This window comes from Caloenas nicobarica, chromosome 1 (genome assembly GCF_036013445.1).
Source record: "Caloenas nicobarica isolate bCalNic1 chromosome 1, bCalNic1.hap1, whole genome shotgun sequence".
Classification (NCBI taxonomy): Eukaryota; Metazoa; Chordata; class Aves; order Columbiformes; family Columbidae; genus Caloenas; species Caloenas nicobarica.
In genome coordinates, this window is record NC_088245.1 from 72,726,254 (window position 1) to 72,751,058 (window position 24,805).

Sequence of the window (24,805 nt, forward strand, 5' to 3'; positions counted from 1 at the left end):
CAAATTTAGTCACAGAGAACTGATCTCTGAACATATTCACAAACTGTAGACAGTATCTCCAACTCTGAAATATGTGCTCAAAATACCTGTAGGCACATGGATTGTGTCAGATTAGCAAAATAGACAGAATAAGGCTTCAGTTAAGAGAAAAAGAGATATTTTTCAAATCTGAAATGAGTTGAAATGCTTTGCTGTAGGACATTGAGAAACTTTGTTTTCTTGATATAATTTGAATACAATTTGTCTTGTTAGATTCTTTCACAAAGGTGTCAAGTTCCCATTCCTCCTGGACTAGTTGTGGCAGCATTTGGGCCTAACATAAAGGAAAAGTAGCTCACTGCTGACGATATATGTCAGCAACTTATTCTGTCCTGTTTTGGCCACCAAGTGTTAACAGCAAATGTAAACTACTGTGGCAGAATTAAAGCCATTCTGCAGAAAGCTGTGACTGCAGATTTGCCTAGTTATTGAAATGTTTAATGCGAGGCTATGTAGTAGTAAGCTAGTAAACCTGCAAAGGAAAGATGTACAGGGATTTCTCACTGACCATGATGTTGAATCGGTAATATAAGCATGTTGAAATAGGTCTCAAGAGTGATTTTTTGCTAGGAGATGTTTGAGGAGATGAGGTACCTGCTGTCCTCGTTTGAAGAAGGATAAACTTGAAGGCTGGGAAGTCTTTAGGTAAAATAGATAGGTAGATGCTTTGCTTTAGACAAATGTTCTTTTTTTCTATTGATGTCACTTACTGAATTTTTCCTGCTGTCACAATCCTCTTGCTACTGCCATGTGACACAACTTAATAGCTCAACTGTATCTTCTGTGCATTTCACTCTGTGGGTTTCTCTGAATGCTCCTCTTCCCTAGCTAACCAGGAAAATCTGTTTTCCAACCTCTGCCAGGCCTTACCACTTCTTACCATTCATATCAACCACATTTATTTGACTAAGTTTGGAATCCTGCATTTTTTGTGTTTAGGAAAAATAGCTTTCATAAGAATAAAAGTGTTACTTTTTTTAGGAATAGAGCCCAAGAGAGAAATGTTGAAACAAACATGTCAATATTAACTTCTATATCCACATAGAAACCTGGGGAGAGCTAGCAACCTGAGATACACTGTGTATCTTATAGAATCATAGAATCATTTTTGTTGGAAGAGACCCTTAAGATAGAGTCCAACCATAACCTAGCTCTAGCACTAAACCGTGTCCTAAGAAGCTCATCTATGTGTCTTTTAAATACCCTCAGGGATGGTGACTCAATCACTTCCCTGGGCAGCCTTTTTCATTGTCTCCTTTCAGGTAGCTGTAGAGAGCTACAAGGTCTCCCTTCAGCCTCCTTTTCTCCAGGCTAAACAGCCCCAGTCCTCTATGGACTTCTGTCCTCCATCCTACTGAGACAAACATACTAGAAGACCCCAAAGACAAGGAAGCCAGAGAAACAGAAGGCTTCTGGACTGAACCCTACAGGGGTTTCTTGTTTTCAACCCAAATCATGCATAGAAATCTCTCATCTCTTGATCAACAGCTGAACATGAGCCAGTGGTGTGCCCAGGTGGCCAAAAAGGCCAACACCATCCTGGTGTGCATCAAGAACAGTGTGGCCAGCAGAACTAGGGAAGCGATTGTCCCTCTGTACTCAATGATGGTGAGGCCTTGTCTCAAATACTGTGTTCAGTTTTGGGCCCCTCACTACAAGAAAGACATTGAGATGCTGGAGAGAGTTCAGAGAAGGGCAACAAAGCTGGTTGAAGGGTCTGGAGCGTGAGTCTGATAGGGAGTGGCTGAGGGACCTGTGGTTGTTTAGCCTGGAGAAAAGGAGGCTGAGGGGAGACCTTATCGCTGTCTACAACTACCTGAAAGGAGGTTGTAGCATGGAGGGTGTTGGTCTCTTCTCCCGAGTAGCAAGTGACAGGACAAGAGGAAATGGCCTCAAGTTGCACCAGGGGAGGTTCAGATTGGATATTAGGAAAAATTTCTTCACGGAAAGGGTTGTGAAGCGCTGGAACACGCTGCCCAGGGAAGTGGTGGAGTCACCATGCCTGGAGATGTTTAAAAGATATGTAGATGAGGTTCTTAGGAACTTGGTTTAGTGCCAGAGTTAGTTTAAGGGTTGGACTTAATGAGCTTGAGGGTCTTTTCCAATATAAATGATTCTACAAATCTATCTGAGCAGACAGTGAGTGGCACCAGCACTGCATGCTTCCCTGCTATGCTCCATTAATCTCTGATTGTCTTCTGATAGGTCGTATCTGTGCATGAGGAGGTACCTGCAACTCTTTGTGCAGTTGGTCCCTGACCACTTTTCTGAATCTATCAACAAACATGCTTGTCAGTTAATGCCAAACATTACACTGGTTCAGCAGTATGGACGTTTGCTCCCTCTACAATTTATTTCACACAAAATACTTAGCTAAACATTTCAAGCCGATACACTTCATTTAAAGAAAACAAGTTGTTTTTTTGCTAAATGTTCTTTTTATTAAGTTGACTTATAGTAATGATGCTGTAGAAAATTTTTGATGTGTAATTTTTTTTTTGTGAATGTGTTGCATCCTTCTTGTTTGCTGGGTCTTACAAGGATTTTCAGGCAGTCACATAGGTTAACAGCATCTTTATATGCATTCAAAAGTATGTTTCATTGTTTTCTCTCTGCATGTTTTGTAGTACTACATGCCTTTGTGTCTTTGGATTGTGTGTTAGTATTCATTTACATCTCCGTGTTCTCCCATTAGACATGTAATGAGTGATTATGGTTCCATGGGGTGTAAGTCAGTATGTAATTTGGCCTGCAGGCTTATCTAAACAAAAGAATGTACAACAAATAAAGTCAGCATTAGTGCATTTTGAGTGCTGATTGTTTCAAATCAGATACACAGGAAACCAGATGTTGACATTTATCTAAAACACTTGCAGCCAAACATGTAACTGAGTACAGCAGCAACAGTGCTGGTATTTTTTGCGTATAGTTGGCAATAGGTTTGCAGCAAATACAAATTTATTCTTATTCCTCAATTTGTCTTATTCAGATACTCTTTTATTTCTGTTCAGCTAGCAGACTACTGTTTAATTAATTGAGGTCTGATTCTGCAGATCTTCTGGCAACAAAACCAAATGCAGGGAGAATGTACAAGAACTGCAGTATCAGCCATGTCTCTAATGACAATATAGATGTGTAAAAATTAGGTACATAAAGTGGCCTGGCTTTTTAAACTGTACTGGGCACTTGTAGCTTTTAGAATTGTGTATGGGATAACCTGAGTATTTGACATTTGCAGATGGCTTATATTTGAGTACCTAGTTAGGATTTAAAATTCCAGCTTCAGATGCGCAGTATTTTCAAACATTTTTACAGAAAACTAAAAGATAACTCTGTCTTATTTAGGCTAGTACTGAGTACACTCCTGACACTTTAGTTCCACAATTGTAATGTAGAAAAGCTCTCATAATATAAATAATAAAGAAGTTATTCAGTCTATGCTAATGACATATTTTGACATATTCTCTGAACATGACTGTTCAGATGAGCTTGAATACCATTTAGCTGCTGAGAAGAATAATAATAGTAAGTTGAAGAGGCTTTTAAAGGCAGGCTGGTGGTCAGGTGTCAGATGCTTATGGGTGCCTTAGCTTTCATAAGCCATTAATTTTCCCTTTTTGATGGAGAAAACTAAGGATTTAGAAATGTTTCAGTCTAGGCCGCAAACCAGTTTGCATCTATACAGCTTTAAAAATACCGCATTTCAGCCAGTAAGGTGATATGAGCTTCTGCCAGAAGAAAAAAGACATGAAATAATGCTGTTATCTCACAGGTAGTTCCTCCCTGTGGATAAAGGAAGCACAGTCATCCCATGGATTTTCTGTCAAGGTGCAGCCTTATGTGTAAAATTAAGCAAATAATATATTTACTCCGTAGACATTTATTACATTGAGCAGCGGAGTCTGGTGTTATGAGAGAGTGTGTTTCAACAACTTTAGATTTGAAAGTCAGTAAGCGGTCAACTTGATAGTGTAAACTTTTAGGCAGGATTGATCCCATCTAGCTTGCACATCAAATCAAGATATGTGCATTATAATGTCATTGTTTATATTGTATAATGCCATTGTCTGAGATTGGACTGGCAGTCGTTCTTCAGAAATGCCTTCTTTTCCCTTTGTCCATTGACTGCAGAGAAAACAGAGGTTTTTGTCTTAGATGTGTCACAGAGTGGGAATGAACAAAAATTAGGAGGTTTTCCCTTTTTTTGAGTGCTGTGTTCCCCATAGTGCATATTGTGGACATGCAGTCTTTTAAAATGTTAATTCCTATAGAAATAGTTTAATTAAAAAATGAAATGTTCTGTCTATGAAGCCTGTAGAGGAGATTTTTTTTTTTCCAAGTGCATATGGAATTTAGGAAACATTACTGAATGTCTCTCGTAGTGGAAAATTGGCTCTAAGCACATTTAAAAAATCTAGTCAACTGCTCTCACTGTGAATAAGCTGACAAACTTGCTTTGTTTCTCATTGTTAAACATGTAGTTAAATTTACAGGTGAAATTCCCTCTTATTTTAATATTTCATTTGATTTTTTTAAAGTTGTATTGTAACAAAGTGGGATAGTTGTCATAATTTTGATGTGCCCATTCCAAATGTATTCAGTAAAAAAAAAAAAGAGGAGTGTATTTCCATTTTAACTGTGTATATTATCAAGAAGTCTGTTATGGATTTACTGTTTCTCTTGTCAGCTTACTGTTCATACTAAGTTCTTTCTAAGTATGTAGTAGTGATAAAAACATATCTTGCAAAATGGTATCTTGTTACTTTTCTCTCACAGGTTATTTCATTTAAGCGTTATTCTATGTAGGTTAACTTTTCTAGCACTAGTAAGAAGTCCTTGCTTAAGAAAGAGAATAACTGAAATAGGTGAAAATTATTAAAAGACAATGGCTCTGAAGAACTGACTGGAATTTACTTTTGCTCTCTTAAGCCTGCTTTTTATAACATTCTGTTTTAAAAGCAACCAACCAACTAGCAAAAACCCCAGACAAAAAGAAAAGCCCCCACCCTTACTTTCATCTGGTAGAGGAAACCTTATCCTCATCAGCGTTCTCCACATGTTAATCTTTTTACTGCTGATTGAAGACTGGTTGAGCTCTTACCCTTTCTGTCCTGTCTGGCCCTTCTCCAGCCCTGCATTTTCACGTGGAGCTCCACAGCTTTCCTGGTCATCTTGGCCCATCTACTCTGTGAGCTCTCCCCTGTCACCAGGTAGTTGGCATTGTCTTCACGCAATGTATAACTTAATGATTTGAGAAATATATATTAATATGACAGGAACTGTTTTATCTTAAACTGTCTCAAGTTTACTGTCCATTTCTAGCTATGTGCCTGCATTTTCCCAGTTTAATTTCTCCTTTCATTTAAGTTCATTTCAAATATCTCCTTTCGTTTAAGTTCTTTGGTGTTTGTATTCCTAAGAGCAGCAACTGCAGACACCTTTTTATATAACGTAAGCAGCCACTGAAATTTCTGCAGACTTTTGTAAAGTAGACTCTGTGGGAATGGTATGAATTATCTTTACCTTTGTGTTGTTGTTGGGGTTTTTTTGAGTATGAAAAAATTCCTAATAAAAACAGTAAGTTGGAATTATTTTCAGTACAAGAGACCTGATTATTTTTTTTTTTTTTCTTCACCTTCTTTATCTGAGAAGAGAGTAGTGCAAAACCTTCCTGGTTATTTTGTCCTGATATTGGAAAGCATTGCCTGTTTGAGGATGAATGTGGTAATGTGCAATCATACCTTCTACTTCGGTTGTAAATTCAGAGTTCACTTTTTCCCCATACTGTAAAGACAGAAGTTTGTGTAATATAGATAAGGAATCTAAGGTCAAATAAAGCTAAGCAGCATTACAAAAATATGTCTGGGTTATGTTTGGATGTGTTTATTGTTAGTTGTCACCGTTTTAGAAACTGACACTGAATGAAAAAAATGGAGGTATATGAAACTTAGTTTTCCTTTTGCTGCTTCATTTAATGGATTGATTTTTTTCATAGATTCCTAGGTCTATGGCATTCACTGGTGTTTGTACTGTGGTAGACACTATTCTGTATTTTCAACTTACTGCTTCCAACTGTTTGTGCTCAAAAATATTATATATTTTACAACCAAACTGCTACAGCTTCTTCATATTATGAGTAGTAGCATGTGGAAAGGAAGGATGACTTCTCTTTTCCCTTGATATTTCTTTGCCTCTTCTCCTTGTTACTCTGGAACAAGTAAAATTGGGCTTTCATTCCCCTAAAGTCAGTTTGGAAAAGGAAAGGTCATTAAAATAAATATAGAGAGGGAAGATAGAGTTGTTCTGGCTTGAACTGCAGCTGTTACAAAATTACTATACGTAGTAGCTGGACCTTACAACTCTGAGTTTTATTTCTGGAAAGCATCACTGCCATGTGTTGAATGTATTTTAATGCTCCACATTTCCTCAAAACGAACACATTATAATGAATGGTTATTATGAGTTACTTCATTGCTCAGAAGCTTATGGCTTCTTGACATTCAAAAAGTATTTTTGTTCCTTTTTGTGTGGTTTTTCTGAGAATTTTTATTTATGACTGAACATTGCTGTCTAAATGAGTTTTGGAAGTTCACTCAGGGAAAGTGACAGTTAACTTCAGAAACTGAGTTGTTTCCATAAAGTGTGTTTCAAACAAGAAGATAACTGCTTATGACTCTGACAGTCCCCTTAAGGACAGAAAATATTTAGAACAGAAGACATGTTACTTGCATTCACATTGCCTTTAATATTTCGATGTGTGGACCAGAAAACATTATTAATGGGTTAGTATTTTAAAGCAGAAACACACAGAATTAATGGATGATAAAAGCATAAAGGGATTTAATACTAAATAGCTTTTATTTTTAGGGTTACAAGGATAAAACCAGTATTCTTTTATGATGGCTTAATACTTCACAAAACACAAACCTGAACCAACTGAGTCAAGTAGCTCTGAGAGTAGAAGAGAGTCTTACAATATCACCACACGGATTGAAGAAGCCTGTTCCTAAATCTGTATGTGCTTCCCAAAGCAATACTTCAAATATCAGACCAATGTATCTCAAGATTTTGTCCAGAAATAAGGCTACATACTTCACTTACAGAAAAAATATTTTATCAGAACAAGTGCAGAACTGGCAGGTCTCTCAAAATAAAGGTCCTCCAGAGCAATAGCAATGTTTCAGTAGTATTGGAAGAACACAGAAGTTCAGGTTCCCAGTGCCAGAAAGATTGGGTTTTCTCCAGAAACATAGTTGTGCATTGGATGTAAATAAAATAGCTTTGTAAATTTATGTCCCTTAACAGCATTCAGTTATGCCATTTTATAATCGTATTTCATAGACTTCATTTTCACTCAGTGCCATTTTAGCATTTAGCTTGAATGTAGTCCAGCCAAATGATGTCTTAGAATTAACTTGGTGTTTCAACAATTCAGTTTTCAAGGAGACAAGCCTTCTCATTTGTCATGTGAGTTGTCGTTTTTTCTTCTTACCCACCACAGCATGTGCAAGTGACACTACTTAGTCTTTCACTTGTTTTGTTTGACACTTAATTTTAGTGATTCCTCCGTTGCAAATATTTATCTCTTTTTTTTCTCCCTTCAATTTATATGCATCATCGTATGTATTTTCCAAGTTAAACTCAGAGTTCATAACTGTATGTGCCAAGCTTTCAAGAATGATCAGAACCAAAATAGATAGGGAGCTTCCTTAGAAACTGTTAGGATTGCTAGCAGTCATGAAAAAAATTACAGACCATAGCAATCGAAGTTAGATGTACTTCCTAGCTTTTGAACAACATAAATACAGGAAAGGATACTGAAAAGATCTTAAAGCAGAAATTGCTTATGAATGTTGATGCAGCTGAACTTGGAAAGACAGGTACTTGTATGCTTCACATTTATAGTGGAAGTCAGCCCTATACTTGATAGAAATGAGTAGTGGGGCTAGAGCTTTTTAAAACATAATCAGATTTCATCAGTTACAGGGCTAGCTGCGCTTCTCTGTTTTTTGCAGTCTGTGAGTGAACTCCTTCATTCATTGGCCATCACATATATCTTCCTAATCTGTAATGAAATTCGTAGCTTTCTTAGCCTTTGGACATAAGCTGAGCTACAGTATGGCCTTGTATTAACCATGGTTACCCTGCTGGGCTGACTGCTTTCAAACACCTGGGGTTTTTTCCCCGCTCTGTGTGAGAATTTTTGAACACTGGTGAATATATTGACCAAATAGAGTACTTGAAACAAAAGGGCCGTTTATATGATAATAGCAATAAAATTTTTAAAAAGAGTTTTGTGGAGAAATTAAATTATATATTATCAAATAGTATTAACTGAGGAAAGAGAAATCAGATTGTTTCCTTCTGTTCTCATGTCCACATTGAAATTATGGGTATGGTGAATTTCTGCTTATGGGGAGACAATCCTCAAGAAGAGTTTCTTGTAAGAGGTTCCTGTGTATTTGAACTATGTATATGAACATATATTTTTGTATGGTGTATGTTCTGAGCATCAACTTCACTGATTCTGACAAAAAAGAAAACCGTGACTAATATTAGAACCATTTATTTAATCTACTGCACAATATCTTAAGCAAGAGAAAGAGCTTGTATGTGTTATCTCCCTAATGCATTATGATTTCTTTGAATTATCTGTGCAGTGAAAAGACGTTTGGAAGGGAATACCCAAGAAATATCAAGGGCTAACAGCTTCACAGATGACATTGACCTTATATCAGAGGAGTCACCGCTGCCAGCTGTATCTGATGTGGCACAGTAAGTAGAATAATAACTTTTTAACTGATAAAATAAATGTTGATTGATGATGAGAGAAACTTGTAGCTGAATAAAAGTATTCTTTGCCTGGCTGCACTTGAAGTGATTGTGAGTTTGATCTTATTTAACTGTACATGGACATTTCTACAAAATGTTAGTTTACTTTTAAATGCATGTAAACAGAATGATCTTGCAAGTAAATATTGCTAAATTAATGATTATTAAATTTGTAGACCTGCTATATATAATGTATGTATAAATTTTAGCTTTTGAATATTTGTAATGAACTTCAAAGGAACAGAAAGCATAAGGTTAAAAGTCATAGATATAAAGCCATAGAGGTAATATGTAAAAACAAAGCCAAAACACCATTTCATGTAGTTTTATGCTTCTAAGTCAAGCATGCCAGTTTTCACCTTTATCTCATCTTCTGTGTGTGTAGTTCTACCTAGTAGGAGGCTTTCATTTAAGAGTTGTCTTGATTCTTGAGTAGAAACATGGTATCTCATTATTCAAATTGTGAACTTCATTGGACAAGCACAGAACATGACATATTAATGGGTCTTGGTTTTAAATTGACATTTCTCATGCAAGATATTAACACTGTATTTACCTGAGAGATAGATATAGAGATATATATATATGCCTTCTACATGAAAATTAGATATACTTAGCGTGATTATTATCTTGTCTTTTAGCAGAAGTATAACCAGGTAAGTCTTCACGTGTGCTATACTTGCTTTAGTGTGTGAGCTTTCAAAAACAGAATGGCTTTTGCTTTGCACTTAGTAATGTATTCCTTACACTAGTGCGACTTGGAATTCATGATGGGGAAATAATTTTTTCTTTTCTGGACTTATGTACCAATCAGATTTATTTCTCCCCTCTTTGTTCCCCCCACTCTCTACCTGCCTTTGGAGTGAACTGCTTAACTGGAAGTTGTTTTATCTCGTTTGGGAATAACATGGATCTGATAACCACTGTGACAAATCTTCATCCTAGAATCACAATGCAGTCAATGAATTAAGCAAAAGTTCTTCCAAGACTAGAATTCAGCCAAATGTGTATATACAGGCAATGAACCTTCTCAGTTTGTAAAGTAAGTGAAAACATGGTTTTCACATAACTTTTAAAGGTAGTATGCTATGATAATTATAGTTTCACATGGAGCACTACTTTGTGAATTCAAACTTTGTGAAGCTGCCAAAAGGCAAAGTTTTCATTGTCTTCAACAAGCCTTATGTGTTACAAAATCAAAATCAATCTCACAGTATAACTTTATTCCAAAGCCAGTAACGGGTCATTTTTTAAGCTTTATAAGCTGCTATGTTAATTATTAAATGTGAAATGTCAGATCTGCTGTAAAGTTTTGAGGTTTTCTTTCTGTAATGTGAACAGTAGATTCTTCTGAAATCCTTTTTGCTAGACAGATGATAGAGGGATGTTCTCTAATGACAGGAACCTTTACTTTTGGTTATACTGTCTTCAAGACCGCCTTCATTTTGTGGGAAGGCAGGTATTGTCCCAGGAAAACAGTCATGCTACTTTGGACAAACATCTCCTGCATCAATCTGCACATGTGCATTAGTCTCACAGTAACTAAAGTGATTGCTCAACAAAACCTATCAGGCTGTTTGGAAACTGGTGATATACTATTTAAGAATGCATTTTGAGTGAAAGCAGACCAGTTCAAGGGTTTGCAGCACTGCTGAGGTTTTAGTGGTGAATATATCCAGTACTGTATTTCTGATGTTAGCGATCCTCGTGAACTTAGAGAAGGTATGCTGTCTTGGTAGAGGGTGGAAAGTGTCAATAAAACCAAAACCAAATATCAAGCTTGAAAATTGAGCTTAAGATATCTTTCTATAGAAATATAGCTGCTTTGGATCCTTTAGATAGTTGGAATGATATTTGTTACTAGTTATCTGAGCAAAAATGTGGAAAAATGCAACCTCCTGAGATGAGGAACAAAAGCATCGTATTCAAGATACAATTCTGTGTTTGTCTGAATTTCTTGCTGGATATCTCTGGCCCAGACTCTCAGGGTAAAGATATCAAGTGGTTGCTGACCTGAGTGGAGTTATGTTGTTTTTACTGGTTCTGAGGTGTCCAAAGTTGAATAAGAATGATGTTGTTAGAGGTTAATCAAATATGACAGATGAAATAAATGTTAATTTCAACGAGTTGATGAGTAGTTCTGGTTTTAATAATGAATGCTTAGACTACGTTATTGCCTGATGTAATTACTCAGTTTTTCAGATTCTCTGTTGAGCAGTCAGCAGATGACTCCATCAGTGCATAGACAGACTGCAAAATGATATTTTGTCAGTGCTTTGAAACCTAGAAAAAGAGAACAACTATATCTTACTCATTACAGCATATTTGCTTGGTCATTAGGTCTTCTATATATATTTGTAATCGTATCTGAATTAAGTTACACATTAGACAAGGTCTAAATCTTGAGACTGTTACTTCCAGAGATGGAAAGTTCATTTTTTTCACTTTGCTCTTTGTTGCTTACATTAGCACTCTCTTTATATCACCTAATTTTTTTGGTGGAAGACATAAAATCGATTTGAAGATGGATCCATCATCCAACTTGATTCAACGTAACACATAGTGCCGCTTCTTGCCCTTTCTTTCTTATTTCCTGCTGTATGCACACAGATGTTCTGACAGAAGGATAGAGGACCTGGTATAGAATTAGGCCTTGCTTGTAAAAGTAATACATGGCAAATTCTTTTATCTCTGTAACAGATGGTTTACTAATGAAAGAGGCAAGAGCTTATTCCAAATGGCACTGATTAAGCAAGTGGTAGGCTGTGATTTCTGTTTGTTTGCTTGTTTTTTAAGTCTTGTTTCCTATCCATTGTTGGCAAGACTATTTTGTCTGCCTGATGCAGCCTTATCACTTGTATCACAAGGTCTTTGAGGAAAGAGCTGATGCTATTGAGGTCTGTAAAATGAGTAAGCTTGCTAACTCTTGATCAGTGTCCATAAGCAACAAAAATGCAAATAAAACCCCTCAAAGTGTGTGTGAATTTGGTAAGTGACAAAAGGAGAAAGGAGGAGAAATACACATCAGAATGAGAGCAGGGACAAACCTTAGTGGATTTCTGATCCTTCTTCCTAGTCTGAACATTTGAGGACAGCCACTCCCAACAGCAGGTTCAAACCAGAAATTACAGTTCAGATGTGCTTTAGCTGTGTTAAGTAACACAGCCTTTGGGGATGGGTATGTGGCTTGACTGACAAGCAAGACAACTACAAGTCCTGTAGACGTGTGCTAACGTTATCTTGCAGTATCAAAACCTATGATTGCAGAAGAAGAAACAGTAGTGTTTAAAAAGATGGGCACAAGTGAGCAGCTTGGTGAGGTTGAAGCGAGCACAGTGTAGGGTAGAGGATCTTGGAAGGGAGAGAGCTGCTTGCAGGGAATGGTTATAGGACTAGGGAAGGTCTGTAAGTTATTGTAGCTCTGATTGAGGGACATGCAGCTCTAAGGCTGTAGCCTGTGGCAATTGAGAGTTCCTTCAGGTGGGAAGGAACCATCCCCACCATGTAGGGAGACTTGTGAGGTTTTGAAGTTGATGTGGAAGTTGCTAAGGCATCCTATTTTAGATGGCCTAGAGTCCTCTACTTGTTTCTTTGCTTACTCCTTTTCTTACATAGGAGTCATATTTGTTGGCCTTGATTTCATGTTTCAAACCATAATAAGCTGGAGGAGGCAGGGGGTATTAGCTTGTACACCCTGCTGCTAACTGCACTTGTCACATGCAATAAATCTGGTGCCTATTGATCATCCAAGGGGGAAAAGAAATTCTGGAGAGGAAGGAGCAAAGGTTCTGCTGCATTCAGAACATTGAGCATCTTCTGGGAGCGGGGAGAGCATTTAATCTATGTGATTTGCTTTTTTGCTATTATTGTTCCCATGCTGAACTGTGCAAAGGATGTTTGTTTCTTTCTGGGTTCTTCCTGGTTGCACTGGAGCTTTGCAAGAGTAAAGGAGACCACTGAACACAACTTTAAGCCTTATTTTTTTTTATCTCCAGCTGGTTCTATTGCTATGTAGATTGTGATGACAACAACTCTTGGCTATGAAAATATTTTCTGTTGTACACACCAGAGTTAAACTTCCAGCAGGAAAGAGAGAATTTGGCCAATGGACTGTATTGAAAGATTGCACCAACCTGGTTCCAGATAGCACAGTTTCAGGAAAAATATACATAGCACCAGCTTTAGAAGCAGACATCCTGTTTTTGTTTTTCAGAGTTCTGTGGTTTAAAGCTGTGGTGTTTAAAGCTCTTTACACTGTAAGGAAAAGCAAAAGTTAGAAACTCTGTATGTCAGCATGGTTAAGCAACTGTGGTTGAGTATGCATTTTGTAGCTCACTAAGGTCATGTAAAGGTAAATGTCAGTTGGTTTCTTAGCAGAAAGCAGTGTAAAGCTGCAGTTCAGCAGTCATCACATCAGCTCTCCTGGGAGGAAACCTTTGGAAGGTGAGATCCATATACAGTGGCCATCATCAATGGTAATTGCCGTCAGCTGAACAGCTGTAGTAATAACTCTTCAGCTACACCTGTTCCCCATGGGAAAGTGGGATCTTAATTACTTTTCATGGATTGAGAGTGAGACCAACAGTTGCTTTTCTTTCTTCAAGCCCTGTCCACAATGGAGTCAAATCATGTTAAGGAACTGTGTGTTTAATACAGTTCTAGCTAAAATGGTTCTCTGATTCTGTAATTCGATGCAAAACTTTAGAAACCATTTATTTATTTCTGCTACATTTCTACATATTGATCTATGTGTAATATGGCTGTGAAAATGTGTCACTATTTCAGTTAGAGGTCTTCAAATGGGTTAATAGAAGCATACATATCTGAAGGTGGAAGCAACCAGGTATCCACCATTCCTGCCTCCAATTTTTTTCTTTCAAGCTCATAGTATGAAAAACAGTTTTTAGACTGTACAAGGGAGATCTTATCTGCAAAATGATTACTGGAATAACCCAGCATTACTAAGTGGTTATTGCACAATCAAAGGAAGTGGAAATATCTGCTTAAAAAAATTAAATAAATAAAAAATGAAAAGAACCCTGAGGAGGGGTGAAAAGGTAGATCTGAGGTAAGGCAATGGCTGCAAAACCTCAAGGTCTACAATGTAGCACTTCCTTCTAACAGAAAACTGAGACTCTGAGGGCGAGGATGACTGAATGCCTCGCCCTGTGTCAGCATTGGTGAATCCTGATACAAAAGGAGTATCACAAATTAATTTTCAGTGAGGAACGGAACCTTCTGAACAGATTGAGGCTTAATGAGGCAAATAAGTTGTTCTTGTCTGTGTTTATGCTCACTCCAGGCTGCCTGGAAGAACAGAGCACCAAAGCTGATCCCCACTTCAACAGAACTGGGATCTGCAGAGATTGGAGGGGGACACAGAACTGCTGTTCACTGGAGTGGAGAGTTCTACCGTTGTTAGTAATCAATGCATCTATAGTCACAGGCCAATACTTCATTAGTCTTGGCATCTAGAGTTCTTCCTTAAAAACAAGTTTAGGAACAATGCTGGGTTTTCTTTTTTCCTGGTGGAAGTAGTTTATCATAGGATTGGCAGATATGAGTTATGACTGGTTTCCTCCATTCCCCACTGATATTCATTATGATACAAAGTGAGTAGAACAAACTGTAGAACTTATGCTAAGTCTTTAAGCTTACAATAGAGGTGCTCAAGTAGATGTGCCCCTTTTTAGGTTATTGGTCAGTACTTGAAAAAGGAATATTAAATCCATCTTTCAGATTTGTTTCAACCTTTTAGTTTGTCCTCCTTATGCAGATGTCAATGATGGTTTTTATCAAGGACTTAAGAATATTTTTGTGTCTATCTTCTTTGGCTCTACTCAAAAATCCAACAATGTGCAACTCTTGATACAAAGCATATATTCAGTCTTTCTGTAGTTTTGGTCCATCTGTGCAAACACTGTTTATCTTTGTGTTTTCGTCATAACTTCCTCCTATAGCTTATTGCTCTTAGTCTTATTAAAGAAACAGCTCACCTTATCACCAGCAAATCTATCACACTGAATATCATTAGATCTAGTAATTAGATAGTAATCTTGTGTTGGATAATTTAATCTACTGGAAACTCACTAATAACTTTTTTAATTACTAATATAGGGACAGCTAGGGTCCTTATTCATCAGCTAGGTCCATTATATCACCTGTTGTCCTTTCGTATTGTTTATGGATTATTCTAAAATACAGTTGTTAATTTTTGAAAACATGATCAGACGCTTCATGTAACCCATGATATTGTCTATACTGTCACTGCACTAATATAGGTATCGGGGAAAGTTGTGAAGCAATACTGTCCATCAACCAGCTAGTGAAGGGAATGGTATTCCGAGAGGTAACATCACCTCAGAGGAGTAGGTTGGCCAAATGGTAGCAGCAAGGTTGGTTGGAGTACAGAATATTCCTGAAGATGTTGCAGTTTGCCTACTGTCACCACTTTTACATTTCATTCATATTTTTGAAACAAATATAAAGTGAAGTGAGAGGGAGAGATGAAAAGCTAGTAAGTGGGCAACCTACAGTAACCTGAAGGGAGAGCATTTTGAGATATTTTGTTTCCAGCTTTCTTCTTGCACTGTTGTCTCTTGATGCTTATTAATGTTTCCCCTCAGATACATCTAATATAGGTGGTAATGATGGAAGTAGTTCTGTCCACTGCACTCAAGAGTATTATTAATTGCTTCAAAGACAAATTTAGATGAAGGCCTGTACTGAAAAACGTAAAGCAGTGAAAATTTAACAGATAGTAGTAATTTCTAATCTGGTTGTATGCTTTTTACCATTCTAAGGCCTAGTGTTAAGTTACACTTTTCAGTACCATCTATTTTTGTATTGTCATGTCTAATTTCAAACTCCTTAAAAAGGCTACTTCAGGATTTATTTCAGCACCTAAAGTATTTCTCTTACCATGTAATAGGAGAGCAAGGCTGGGATTAGGATAAATTGGTGCCATTATGTAGTAACATTTTCAAATAATTTGACACTGCTTCTGAGGTTTTTTTGAAGGTATTTTTTGGTTTTCAGTCTGAAGAGTAACTTTTCAGGGAACTTGTTGCTCTTTTAAGTGAGGATTTTTGGCCAGTGGAGGGCACTGCACTATAACACAATGAGAGACAGAAACTCCTCTTTCAGCTTTCGAAATCTGACTTGTCATTTCAACAAACTTACTTCTAAACTTAATTTATAAGCATCTGAATTTTCCCAGTGTTAAATTGGCAAGCTGCCGCACTAAGGAAAAAATGCTACATGTACTTGAACATCAGTTTAATGAGAAACTTAACTAACCCCCAAAGGCTAAACTTGGTTTTGTGGTTATACTTTATTTTGTAGAAAACAGACTATTGTAACAGCTCACTGAAGGCTGTCAAAGTACAACTAAGTGCATATATCATGTAAGCCTCTATTCAACAAATGGTTCAGATCTGATGGAAAAGTCTGAAATAAAAGGTGGTTTTGGAAACAATCTTCTACAAAAACATGACACTTCATATAATTTTTCTTAGTGAGTTTCCTAGTCATTTCACAAAATTTTAGAGAGAGTTTTTCATGGAGGAGATGAGGTGACTCTGGGATATATGGCTGCAAATATCTGTCTTGTATGAGAAATAGTTTACAAATAGTGTCTCTAGTTTCAGATCAAAGATACATTTGTGGCTTTGTTTTATTCAGAAATTACTATTTATCTCAGTAACAAGTGGGAGAATGAAAATAAGACAGCTCTTTCATTTCTTATTGGAAAGGGTGCAAAGAGCTAGAATGGATTCACAGTCTTCAATATTGGCATGTTTTGTCTGTGTGTATGAGGATGAAACTAGTAAAGAGAGGAATCATTTTATAAAGGCTTTGTTTGGGTTTTATATAATAATTTGTTGAGGTTTTCCATTAAAGATTCATATTACACCTCATAAATTGTGCCCATGGAGCTCCATGACGCTTGACAGTGTTGATAACTGTATTTATATCCATCTATGCAGAAAGTTTGAAAGACGTAACATTAAAGTATGTTCTTTGGTGCAGATGACAGTATAACCCTTCTCATCAGATCACTTCAGTCTCTCATCGCTACACTAAATAAAATAAACTGCCAAGCATGGTACTTGTTTCCCTGAAAAAAATAATATATATATATACACATATACACAGAGAGAGAGAGAGCATGCATGTCTTTTATTTTGGCAGCATCCAACAGAAAAAATATTTTAGAAGTTGCCAGTACCAGTTGTCATTCCTTTTTCATTCCACTACTGCTTCCCTGGGCTGCTCCTGTGACAGACAGTGGGGCAGCTCGCCTGTCACAGTGAATCCAAAGCCCACTTCTGCTGGTGGGGAGCCTGTGAGCAATTACGGGGAGACAGTGGAGGAAACCTTGAAGGCGTGAAAACCCTGTCTGTTTTCCTGTGAGTTCAAGTTGTGGCAGTGGAGGGAATAACTGAGATGAAAAACCTAACATTCACTCTAGGGCATGGTGTATAAAATTTACCTTAATATCTGAGTGTTATACTGCTGTCCTTCTGAGCGTTCTGTTGATGGCACATCCTTGCAAGCCAGAATCCTGCCTCTTAGTTGAAAGAGTGACTTTTCATCTCCATAGCCTACTTAAGAAGTAACGTTGGCTGTCTAACATGTTCCTCCTACAGACATTATTTCTGGGGCAGTATCAAGCAGAGAAAAATGCATAAACTGGAAGAGAAAGTTAAGGGAGCTCAGTGTTGTTAATAGATAGTTTGCAGCAAACGGTTTAGAGGAAGAAAAGAGAGATAGGAAAGAAAATTTTATTATAGGCACAGGGAACAGTTGTGTAGTTAGGGGATGCTATTTATGGGTGATTTCTTTTGTATTTCATAATTAACGCTATTATGAATGTCTATTTAAAACTTTCAAAATAACCTGTAAAATAATATATCAATCAGATTAAAATGGCATAATTTGCTTAAGATGTTTCATAGTGGACTTTGAAGAACAACAACAACAACAAAAAAATAAGGAAGTTTTTAGTTTATTTCTACCCAGAAAGCAGGTAGACTGTCCACTTACCCCAAGACAAAAGAATTAAGACCTTTTTGTGTGTTTTTAAGTGTTAATTTGTTATTTACGAGGGGATGTTGAAGTCTTGATTTATTTGCTAATGTCTGTACAATCTTATTCTGGAATTACTAGTAAAGTGCTTTTCTTTATTGAAATAGAACTAATTGTTCATTTCATTCAGGCAGCTTTTATAAATGTTGGTATACTACAGTGTACTACACAATGGAGCGACATCTGCCTGCTTTCAATGTATTAAACTACATTGGTGTTCCGATGACACATCTGAATTATTGAGGCTACTTCTGTTATGTGGGATGGAGTTAAAACTATAGATCATTTATGACAGTTCCAAAAACACCCCTCTTATAAATGTTTGAGTTTTATATCTTTCAAAATGTCATCTTGATTTATTTAAATATATTTCAATTAAAAATCTTACAAGGAGAAATAAATTCTTTAGTAAAAAAATGTTGTAAGCATCTTCATTTCAGTATGCATTTAAAAACAACACCAATTTCTTTCCTTAGGTGACCACTATAAGACTGCTGGTCATTCAGCTGCAGTAAAAGTACAATGTGGATTTATCTCCTCTGCGTTTTATTTTTTGCACTATAAAGTCAAATTTAGATATTTTGCAATGAACAGCTATCTTCATCTAATAAAACTATCTTATTGTGTACAACAAGAGTATTCACAACAACAAAAATTAGTCCTGAGATTATTTTCTATCTGCTTATGCCTATTTTCTTGGATAATCTGACTCAAATTGAAGGAATGTATCCTAGGCCTGATATTTCACTCATTTCTAAATTTATATAATACTTTGTTTTTATGTAGATAACATTTTGTGCAAAGTTTTAAATCAATAACCAAATGCTCATTACTGAATCAACACATAATTTAGGTTACCTACTAGTTACCTCTCTTTCTGTGACTGGGAGGTAATAGACATTGTTGCAGCCTGTGTTCTGTATTGCAACTAATGTACATCTGTGTTTGACCCTCTAAATAGGGCTGATATACATAGAAGTTGATAGATAAAATTGTTGTTTTGACCATTTGACTACTGTGTTAACCTCAGTGCTTGGAAATTTTATTTTAATAAGTTACTTAAAGGAAATTTAAGTGACAGAAATTCTTTAAAACCTGATGGTTCCTCTTGGATTTCTTAGCTCTGACTCTTTCACAGCTGCACATGTAAAATATTTCTTTTTGTAGGCAAAACTTGATTAAATCCAAGTGAGACAAGGAAAGTTACTTTTCAGGTTGGATACACTGAAATAGATGCCAGACAAATATCGGTGCCAGTTGCTTGTCTGCTTCTTTTTTAGTGCACTGTAATGTAGAGAAACAATTATACTCTCTCTTTTACTTCAGATTAAACCCCCTATCTCCACGGCTGTTTTTCCCCATCACCCAACAATGCTTTTAGATGTTATCACTATGTTCTCCAAAAACTTTGCCCTAATTGCTTAGCTGTTTGTTTGTATTGCTAAGACAATTTATCTCTGGTCTCTGGGTCAAAATGAATGTATCAGACCATTACAGTACAGAAAGCATAGTATGTGAGCACTGAAGCTTACAGTCATTGCACGCTATATTGAGTCCTGTTCCTCCCATTTCACATGGCTGTTTTCCTTCTAGCATGTTGTAATGGCATTTTTCATAAGTTACTGATACTTATCTCTGGTTTACATTAGTTAGACTGCCTACACCTAAGGACTAGTAAGAATAGATAATCTTGATGGCCTTTTTTTATTTAGTCAGCTGTCTACAATGTATGTGGTGCTCATTAGTATTAAAATATGTTTGAAAACAAAACTCAAAGGGCTAATAAAGCTGTTCTTATGCTGATTTCTCTTACTTCAGCATTAGCTACTGAAGGATCCCCTCCAATGGGTTCTATGACTTGCCACTGTAGTAATGCAAATACAATAATACAATGTAATTGGTATTTGTTTTCTTGGACACAACCTTGCTAGAGGTTTCTACATGTTCCTGTGCTTACTTAGCTATTTTTTTTTTTAAAAACCCCAAACTATTTCTAAACTGAAATGTGTGGAACTTGCAGCATTCACTAGGCATTTCAGAGAAACAAAGCATGTATTTAGTTCTTTGCTTACTCTTTCTAGGCTGTGGCTGCAGTAAATTTTGGACATCATAGTCTCAGAATTTCATTATTTGTGGAAGTTCACATGCTTTCTCATCTTGAAAAATAATTGTTTTGTTTTGTTTGTTTTTAATGTAGGAACTATTTCAATTTGATTTGTATGCATAATCTTTTCTGTCAGACTTGTGAAAGGCTTATATTAATCTCACGCTATTCACTAGGCAAGCTCCTCTGCGATTTTAATTTAGACAATGAGCCGGTTAGTGTTCAGTTTAAATGAGCACTGGGCAAGGAGAACTTGCTAGCCAAGGAACTCCTATGGTACATTGAGAGTTTTGACTGCAAGCCCTTTGTTTTGCCCTTCTTGCAGGGAAACCCAGGGTCACCTCTAAATAAAATAAGGTACAATTTATTAAGCCTAGTTAACCCTGCTGCTTCTACACAGCACTGCTGCTGTCAGGGAGAATTGCTCTGTGACATCAACGTTGTCTCAACAACAGGGATGGGCTGAGCCTGTGCCCTCTTCTCCTCTTTCCCCCTTTTCCCCCAGCAATGCTGGGGGCACAGGAATCATGGCTGTTCCTGAGGATGGGGGATTGGTTAGGTACAGTGTTAGGGGGTGAGGGCAGGTTCTATCAATTGTGGTAGGGAGGTGTACAACAGGAGATAGGGAGTTCATGCCTCAAAAGAGAGGAGAATAGACGCAGGGAAAACAACAGTAGTCTGGATGAAGAGTAAAGGGACCCTCACTCTTACCCAGATCTCCCTTGCACATTTTGCTGGCCACTTCAGAGTTTGCACTGACTCAGCTCCCCGTGTCATCCATAACCATCTCAACATCTCATTAATCCCTCCAGCTTCTCCTTCATGGGGTGGGAGTAGTATGTGTGCATATGTCTGGGGAAAGCCCTGGACATCAATATTTGATTTTGGTTGCTCTGCTGAGAAGTTGTTCTTGGTTGAGCTTTCACTTCTATTTAAATTATCAAGCATCTGAGTTTGGTCTTTCTAGCTGATCAGGAATCTGAGTTTATGTATCCTCAGAGGCCTGCAAATTTTCCTAGGAAGAATGTCTTACATCTGCAAAACTGGGAGAAAAGTCTTTATCTTTCATTATCAACACAACTCTTCAGTAACATTGCAGTAGGTCCCTGCTGTGCACGTATAATTGATGAGCTAGGATGTGGAGGGGTAACCCCCTTCTTTCAAAATTACTCATTTGCTACAACGAGCAGCCAACCCTGTATGTAGTTGATTAAACATAGGTTTAGAGGCATCATCATGTAGGTAGCTATTGGATTTCTGTGAAACAGTCTATGGCTTTGTCTTATGGAGGTCTCTCTTTTCTATGATATTATGTTACACCTTTTAAGATTTCTTCTGCTGTTTGTTTGCCTAGTTGTGAAAGCTCTTAACGAACCTGTGTGCTTGAACCCTTGCATATTTACTTGGAGCCTAAATTTAATTTTATCACTCATGCATAGTATTAAAACCTGAAAATTAAGTCAGAATTATCCTCCTGCTTACTTTACAGCAAGTCTGTGTGTGTGGTGAGTAAACACACTGTGGGTGGCCTAGGGTAAAATAAAATTTAAGTGCTTGTTTGCAAGGGCAGCTTTCTTCACCTTCAATAGATAAACACCTAGCCATAGTTTAGCAGATTTTACTAGTTGGTTTATTTGACATGAGAAACAAATATCGCAACAGATGAATGTAAAACTTCCTAAAATTGTTTTGGTGTTTTCACAGACATATTGTAAAGCTTTCTGAGTCTTCTAGTGCTAAAAATGAGAATCTTATTTTTTTGTGTATTAAAGACTTTGCCACAGCCTGTATCTCAGACCTCTGTAACTAAAGAGGAAATAAAAAACCCTAAAATATATGCCCTTATCTTACCCATTCAGTCTTTGTCTCAAATAAGTATTACACAATAAAGTAATAGAAATTGAGGAAAAAAAATCCTCATAGTATCACAAAGTTGTCCTCTTTTTGATTTGTATCATTTAAGCATCAGTGATGAACATTTTTAAAATCTCTGATGTCAGCAGAGGAATTGTGATGCTTTAATGCATGAGCTAATGAAGAACTGGAGCTGTGACCAAGGTTATTTAATCTTATCTTTGCCTGTTCCTGATTCAGTAAGTGCTTATCTCTTTGACAAACAGAAGAGGCATGAGCTCATTATAGAATTTGCTATTGAAGACATCACCATTCCCTTCACTACTTCTTGTCTGAGGTGGCTTTTCTTCTAGCCCTGTCTGAGCAAGGTTAATACAAGTATCAAAGTTTGAGAACAGTTATACTTCTCCCTGGGTAAGGGGTTTCTGCTTATTCATTGGTTTCAATATCCTTGTTTGGTAACAAAGAATTAGCATAGAATATTCTGACAATTCAGGTGGGTGACTTTGCCTTTATTTCAGATGTATCCTTCACAGTACTGTCACAGCCTCCTTATCTACCTGTTTTAGAATGCCTCAGTTTATTGGGGGGTAGGAAAGTGAAGGAAGCACTTTAAATGCAAGGTCTTCTGGTTTACACTCTTAGTTCTTATTTGAGTTCTTTTATTTAAACACAGCTGGCCTGTCTTGGACTAGCAACCAGCTGTGCTCTGGCAGGTGAAGTCTGCAGTCGTGCTGATGAAGCCAGCAATGAAAATCCATGGAGTCAGGGAGGAATCTGAGGAACTCCTCGACAAGGGATATTAGACTGACTCATTCTCAGAGTGCAATGGAGTAAATTATTCATCCAGGCTCTGGACCCAAGTTATTAAATGGGTTGTAAACCATGGTGTTTACACCTGAGCTTGTGCCGAGTGCCTGTGGACTGCATTCCGCTATCTAGCCGGTTGCCGTTTCTATGTAGGCAGGCTCTGAGGGTCGTGTGCTTGCCTGTGTCTGCCACAAAGTTGTGAATCACTTCAAAGAGGACTTGCTGTGCAAAGGGATTGGGACTGCTGCACAGCAACCTGTGGAGAGACACCTTTTGTACAAATAAAATCAACAAAGTCCAAATGGGAGACAGGATTTGGGTCAAGTGGTTTCTCCTTTGATATTATTTGGTATTGTCGAAGTATATAAATTTTGTAATCTTCAGCGATACTAAGTATGAGAATTGTGAACATATATTTTTCTGTCAAGGAAGTATTCTGATCGTCAATTTAAATCTTCCCTGTCTTAAAATCCATCTCTTAGTTTTAAATAACAAACAAATAGACCTTACCTTCATTTCCTTCAAATGACTATGGACATAGAAATACAGTGCTTGATCACTATTTAGCCAAGTTATACTTATCATGTTCATTGTAATGTTCTGTCAGCTTCCATTTTCTGCATATCCCATGATTTTTCCTCTTTTGCGCATGCCATTTTACATAATATCTATGGAGTAAAGCAAAGGACAGTAAAAATTGTTCTGGTATTAATCATAGGACCCTCAGGATTTTATTTTTTAACTTTAATTACCTGACTTTTCTTATGTTCCTTGATGGCAATCATCTACAAAAGCATGTGACATATAAAGCAAGGTTAAGTTTTGGCTAGAGGAATTATTAGTTTGGGACAAGAATAAGAGAAGAAAACCCTAGTATAAGAGTGTTATAAAAATAGTTTTTCTACTCTCTTGACTAACCTACAAAGAGAAAACTTTTCAAACACTGATATATTAAGAAGATTTGGGGGCTGGGATTTGCAAGGCTAGATGCCTGTAGGTTTACCCAGACAATAAAATCACTGATGATTATAAAGACAAGAAATGAACATTATCTTAAGGAAGGTTCTTGTTAATGTTTGTCTGTTCTTAGTCAGTAGCACGTATTTAAAACAGTATCTCTCTGGCATGAAAAGGCTTTTATTGTTGCAGAGAATGATGTTTTCCAAAAGCACAATTGTCAAAAGTATGCATGTAATGTTGTGCTGTAAGTATTTTTAGTGGGAGTAGTAAATGATGCTGGCAATGTGTTTTCTTTTGGGGAAAAATGCTTTAGCGCATTGGCAAAAATTCAAGTGAATGACGGTAGAAGTTTGTTGTTTATCTGCCAACAAAAATGAGATCTGAACTTTGTGAACTAAAAGAATGTATGGCCACCTGACTGAAAATTTGAGTCTGATTTTCTTGCGCTTTTCTCCTTTTCCTATACCAAGAAATACCCTTTAGGCATTCAACATTTTTACTTAGTCATTTATGTTCTTTAAAGAAAAAAAATTAAGCTAGTTAGTGAGATTCTCGGATATACTATGTAGTTAGTTTACTCACGCTAAAGGAAGAATGTTAGTTCTTACAGTCTATCACAATGGTTCAAGTTTCTTCTCTACTTGTGTCCAAGCTTACTACACTCATTTAGACAAGCCCTATCACACAATCATATCAAATACTTCTAAAAGTACAAGAGTTGATGTAGCACTTGTAAAAAAAGTAGCATGCTTTCTGATCTTCATTTAATGTACTACTGAGTTTCATTATTCCATGGTTGGGAAGTTTAATCTCTGCTTCATTTTGTCTATTCATAAAAGTACAGAGTGCGTACCTCAGAACTGCAATGATGTTGCTGCAAGTTCCCAGATTCCTGCAACATACTCTGAGGTTTTCATGTGAAAAAATGACACTTTTAGAAAAAATCACCAGGTAGTACTCCGGAGAAAATGCAAACAAGCACATTTTTACTAGTCATATACAAATAACCATTTATCTGTGGAAAGATGAATTCTTCCCATTGCAAAGGAAGGTTGATAACGCAAACTGCTCTATGCTGTGGAGCAGCAGCTCACTCTTCCTTGGGGAATTTTTTAA

At 37.0% G+C, this 24,805-nt stretch overlaps 1 protein-coding gene across 1 annotated transcript in view; it reads left to right on the forward strand.

The window, feature by feature from the left end:
• The window catches only part of LOC135988442 (potassium voltage-gated channel subfamily KQT member 1-like), a 501,042-nt gene that overhangs the window by 88,675 nt on the left and 387,562 nt on the right, over positions 1-24,805 (forward strand). The window contains exon 11 of the mRNA XM_065634462.1: positions 8,700-8,814. Within this exon, the coding sequence (XP_065490534.1) occupies positions 8,700-8,814 (115 nt within the window). The remainder of the gene's footprint in view (positions 1-8,699; positions 8,815-24,805) is intronic.